Source organism: Ananas comosus, unplaced genomic scaffold, assembly GCF_001540865.1.
Source record: "Ananas comosus cultivar F153 unplaced genomic scaffold, ASM154086v1, whole genome shotgun sequence".
Taxonomy (NCBI): Eukaryota; Viridiplantae; Streptophyta; class Magnoliopsida; order Poales; family Bromeliaceae; genus Ananas; species Ananas comosus.
In genome coordinates, this window is record NW_017893498.1 from 34694 (window position 1) to 40693 (window position 6000).

Below are 6000 nucleotides of genomic sequence, written 5' to 3' on the forward strand. Positions count from 1 at the left end.
TGTTCACAATGCGAAATAGTAAAGTTCCGTTGTTTACTATTCTAGTCAATGTCCAAGTAGTACACTAAGTCATCATCTGTCCACATGTCATGACGAATACTCAAAGTCAAATCTGAAGAGACCCACCCGAAGGCTGTCTATGGCCCTGAGACCCACCCGTAGGCTGTCTGGCCGGTGCCGAGCCTAATGGCCCCGTGGTAGTCATCATCCCCACCCTAGGAATGAGCCTGTCCCACGGCAATCCACTTCGGCGCCCAATCCCGCACGGCGAATATGAATCGCGATGGCTATCTCCGGAGTGCCGGCTTGTAGGGAGCGACCCTCACAAGCATGTGCGAATGAGCACAATGGCAAGTAGTCAAACGATCTGTCGCAAGTACCAAGTCCTCATGTCTAATAACATGGAATGTGTCAAGTATCTCAATGGCCTATCCCTATGTCATCATGTCTCTAACATGGAATATAGCAGATATGTAGTGGCCTATCAATATGTCTCTATGTTGCAGTTTCATAGTTTACTAGTTTCAAGTGCCCCTTTATGACACTCTTGTTCTCTATGTCAAAGCATGGCAACTATGTTCCAAAGTACATATTCCAAGTCATAATTCTCATAAGAGATGTATTTTCCACTTGTAAAATAAACACTTTTCCCGTATGCATGGATTCTACTCATATAGCTCTACTATATAGTAAAATTTTCATAATACACAAGGCATGCATTTTAAGTGCTCTAAAATTCATATAAATTCCATTTAGCATAGAAATGAATTTAAAAAATATTTTACAACAAGTAGAAAGAGCATAGGGGCCATTTTGCCCCATTTCCACGAAGCCAAACCCACCAAAATCGACTTCCTCGTTTCGCCAAACGAAGGTATCCACAAGCTTCCTAGTACCCTAGAAACATCAAAAATAGGGTCACCCAAACTAAACGAAGAGCAAATAGCTCAATCATTAAGCTTCTCAAGCTAGGGTTGGGAAAAACTCACCTCAAGTGAAAAACCTCTCTTAATCTTCAAATGGAAGGTAGGGGTCTTCCAATCTAACCTATATAAAGGTTCCAAACCATTCAAATGAGATCAAAACCCTCAAATCCAAAAACCCCCAAAATAAACCCTAAATCCCAAAATCTAGGGTTTCATCTAGTAAAACCTAGGAAAACATGTATCAAAAGGGGATTACATGCTACCAACCTCAAGAGGAGCTCCAATCCAAGCTCAAAACCAAGTAGGGTTGAAGTTTGATCCTCCACAAAGCTCCAACCGCAAGTTCAAAGCCACCAAAGTGAGAAATAGGGAAGAAGATGATGCTCCAAGGCCTCTAAGCAAGCTCCTTCTCCTCTTCTTCTTCTCCCTCTCTTCTTCTCTCTCTAAAATGCAAAGGGTTGAGAGAAATGAGGGAAAGAGAGAGAAGAAAGGCTCTCAATAGGCTCTAAAGTAACAAAATCCTGATAAGCCCCTCGAAAATCCAAAATCACATCAGCCCGGTCTGGGCAGTTTTCGCCCAGAGGGACCGATCTCCCCAACCTGGGACCGGTCTCTCAGCCTGCCCCCGAAAATCCATCGTTCGGGAACCGGTCTCTCCCTGCGCGGGACCGGTCTCTCCCCGCGCAGACGCGCTCGGGGACCGGTCTCGACTGCCAGGGACCGGTTGCCTCGCCGGCTGCGCAGCACTGTTCACTGGGGGCCGGTCTCTCCCATCTGGGACCGGTCCCCGAGAGTAAAAACTCTCAGGACCCTGCCAAAACTCTCGAGATCGAACTTTTAGGCCGGTATACCATCGACGGCCCTCCACCAAGTGTGGAAAAGTTCGGAATACACATCGAACACTCGAACCTCGCAATTTGCAAAGGTCCAGTGTGCTACAGCTGGTGGTTGCGGCGACACGTGATGCAACCGGTCCCCGAGCCAGGGGGACCGGTTCCCGAACGCCTAGATTTGGGGAGGTCCTGAGGGACCGGTCCCTGGTAGGGAGAGACCGGTCCCCGTAGCCCGAATCTACCCAGGTTGGGCTATGTCATGAAAGCAAAGTTGAAGGATTTTTATGCAATTGTAGCATAAGTGAAGGCTATATGAGAGTGGGCTCTCTCTCTCCTCTCATTTCCTCAACCCTAAACCTAAACCTAAGCCTCTCTCTCTAATCTCTCTTCCCCTCTCTCTAGAAGGTGAAGAAGAGAAGGGATTTGGTGGAGAAGCAAGCAAAGAGAGGGATTTTCATTTTCTTCTTCTTCCTTTACACCTTGGAGCTAGCTTTTGGAAGTAAACTTGAAGCTCAATCATGGTGAACTTCTAGGGTTTGGACTTTATACTCTAGAATTGGTTTAAATGGAACCCTAGCATGCTAAGAAGATGCTTTATGCATGAGTTTGAGGATTTAGAGTTTGATTCTTGCATAGTTGCAAGTTAGGGCTCCAAAATGGGGGTTTTGTGATTTGTAGGGTATTGATCTAAATTAATCAAGTGTAAACCTAACTATTAGGTGTTTAAATGCGTAGACGAAGACGGTTCGACGATCGTCGAGCGGGTTCAAAGTTATTGGCAAAAAAAGACCTTTCGAGCTTCGTTTTCGCCTGGGAGGCCGAGACGACGTCGTAAAATTGGTGAACTTCATTCCTAGAGTTGTGACAACGCCAAAAGGTGGGTGATGTCATCCTGAAGCAACTGGGCTCCTTTTTATGTCTTAGTGCATTTTAACTATTGCATCTCTTGCATATATACATTATAGGATAATGTGCATTCCATTTCCTTATGCTTTCCTAGATGATATCATAGTGTGAGTTGAATGCTTGATATAGTGGATAGATAAGGATTGAGTCGAGACATTGAATCCTATAGTGTTGAGATAAGAGATGAACTCGATGGGTGACAAAAGCCATAACGAGTGGCATATAAATAACAATGACAGCAGAATGAGTGACATGTAACCTAGTGTATAGATGAAACTTGACCTGTGAACTTAGGGATAGGTGGATTCCCTAGTGATTGTTAGCCCTAGTGGATAGGGTATCCTCAAGTTGAGAGGGTTGAATCATACTCACTGTCTGTTCAGAACTTGTGTTGGTCGCTCCTCACAAGTGTGCGCTCCGAAGTTTTGTCACATGAGGGATAGCCTTATGGGGTCCCTGGGATAGCCTTATGGAGTCCCGCAGACAGTCTCAGGTTTGTGAACGAGTTGAGTTTCCTTACCATAAGATGCATGTGAGTCGTGGGCGAACCTTAGAGTTGGCCAAGGATTGGATAAGCTAAAAGAATTGATGAACAAGTAAAGAACATTACTTCTTGGACATAGTGGCATGTTAGTAAACCATTTACTATATGATGCATGCATACATTATTGATCATTGGGCATAGTAGCATAGTTTTCCTACTATCGTATTTACAGCTTTGATATCTATCTACCTATCTATCTGCTTGTGCCTACTTAGACCTAGTGGGGAGATCGGCGGAGTCGGCGGCCGAACCCACTGGGAACTATGGACAATAGTTCTCACCTCACTTTGTTGCAGGGCCGAGTACGAGCACTCCGGGCGAGGACCGCGGCAAGGGCTTAGCACCCTAACATTAGTATCCCTCTAGTTGCATTAGAGGTACCTACTTATATGAGAGTAGACGATGTATAGGTTGTGAGATGCATTTTGGAGAGATATGAAAGAACTTGTACTTATGTTTTGGACGAGCAAAATGTAAATCAATTGTATAAATGGGCAAATTGTGATGTAATAGATAGAACTCTCTTTTTTTGCATTTGTATATATACTTGTGTTACTTGCTCTTGTTGTTATGCACTTGTGGTGCCTCTGTTGCTATTGTATGGATCATGTATGTATTGAATTGTTCCTGGGCGAATTCTTGTACATGATCCCGCGGTTGAGCCTTGGGCGGACAGGGAAAGTGCTGTCCGTTCGGCGTCTGTTCGATGCGCCCGAACCGGACCAAATGGGTAGCGGTCTCGGGCCGTGACAGGTGTTTATGGTATCAGAGCAAGCAAGTAAGAGCAAGTAAAGACAGAAGTCTAGGATTGACCTAGGAGGCCCTAGGATGGAAACCTTAAGGCTATAGGTGCGTAAGTGAGACGTGAACCTATGATCATGGCGGGTGTTGATCGATTGGGTCAGGATTGAAGTATGTTTCTAGTAATGACTGGAAACGGATTCAAGTTGTACGAGTCCTTGACTCGCAGTGGTTGTGTTGGCGGCCGACAACATGACACTAAGAGTCTAGAATGAGTACACTTGTGTGCTTCCGCCTAATTGCGATGCCGAGTCATGTTATTTCGTAAATGTGATAAGGTTTGACGGGTTAAGGTAATTAACCAAGTTGGTTATGTTTCAGAAGCTAATGTCCCAAAGGCGCTACACGCGTAGGTCCGTTCCGGCACCGTCTCCTGAGGTGCCCGAGCAAGCTGGATCTAGCGAAATGCAGGAGTTGCAGGCGCAAATGACTGCGCTAGCTGGCGTGGTGCAGCGCCAAGAGAGTCGGTTCGAGCAGCTCCAAGAGCTTATAGAGCGGCAGGTGGCGGTGGCTACCGCGACGGCGACCGAGGGTCGTGATTCACGCGTCCCCTCGGCACGCGTACCTGAAGCGGCTGAGGGTGAGGGCATAGCCGCAGTCCCGGTGGTGGCACGTCCCCCACCGGCGAGTGTTCCTCTGGCGGCCTCGGGTTCGGCGACACCCGATACGCGGCCGAGGAGGTGGAACGGGAGCGGTTGTTGGCGGCTCTCGTCAAGTTCAGGAAGTTCAACCCGCCTATTTTCGAGGGAAAAAAGATGGAACCGGTGATGGTGGAGTCGTGGATCGACTCAATAGAGACACTCTTCGACCACCTGTACACTTTGGAGAAAGATAAGGTGTACCTTGCCACTCATTGTCTCGAGAAGGCGGCGAAGGTGTGGTTAAAGCGGGTGAAACGAGACTGGTCCTCCGACCTTCCGCCGATGCTATGGGAGGAGTTTAAAAAGACAATGTTCGCAAACTACTTTCCCGACACTATGAAACGGAAGCTACAAGAGAGGTTTCGTAAGTTGAGACAGGGAAATCGTTCAGTAGCGGACTATGAATAGGAATTCTCCCATATCATAGACTGTGTCCAGGATGTTGTTCGAGATAATCGGGACCGGGCCGATTGGTTCTTGCGAGGGCTTCGGCTGGGGATATATAGGGTCGTGCAGCTATTCAAGCTCACGACCTTTGCCGAGATATTTGACCGAGCACTGTGGGCAGAACACAGTGATGCCCACGTGCGAGAAGAGCGTGAGCTTTTGGCCGAGTTGAAGGACAAGGGGAAGAAGCATCCGAGCGGTGGTTCGGGAGGACAATCTAGTTCTAAGAAGCCCCCGAAGTATCCGCAATCGCAGTCTAGAGGCCATGGAGCGCCGCGATGTGTCATCTGTGGTGGAGACCACCCCGCGTCACGTTGTAATCAGCGGCAAAGGAAGTGCTTCAAGTGTGGGCAAGCGGGACACTTCATCCGTGACTGTCGTGGAGGAGCCTTGCCTGCCCCGTCTATCGCATCGGGTCCAGCGACTCCGGCACATTATGGAGGAGCCCCACTGACAGCAGCATCGGCTGGACACGCGATGGTGCCGCGTCAACCTGAGATAACGCGATCGGCTCCGAACGGACGTGTATTCGCCGCTCAAGCCGAGGAGCCTGTCGAAGCTGAGGAGCGCCACGTTGTGGCAGGTATGGTTTTAATTAACGGAGTTTGCTCCAGGGCTATGTTTGATACAGGTGCCGCGCATTCATTCATCGATAGATCATTTGTACAAATGCATGACATTGGCATTCAGTCGAGTCAAAGCACCTGGCGAGTAGAGGGCCCCGGGCGTGCGTTTGTAATTCGTAAGGAGTGTGCGGCGTGTCCAGTTCAAGTGGGCAACTGGATAATGCCAATTCGTATGTTAATGATCAAGAGGTTGAAAGATTTCGACGTCATATTGGGCATGGACTGGCTTTCAAAATATTATGCGTCTATCGACTGCAGGCATAAAGTGGTAACATT

General features: G+C 47.9%; 1 protein-coding gene across 1 annotated transcript; it reads left to right on the forward strand.

The window, feature by feature from the left end:
• Positions 1 to 4777: 4777 nt before the first annotated feature.
• Positions 4778 to 5681, forward strand: LOC109706175 (the record flags this gene model as incomplete). The annotated part of the gene is made up of 2 exons (XM_020226973.1): positions 4778 to 5015; positions 5079 to 5681. Coding segments are annotated over exons 1-2 (841 nt in total), but the record flags the coding sequence as incomplete, so codon positions are not given.
• Positions 5682 to 6000: the final 319 nt, after the last annotated feature.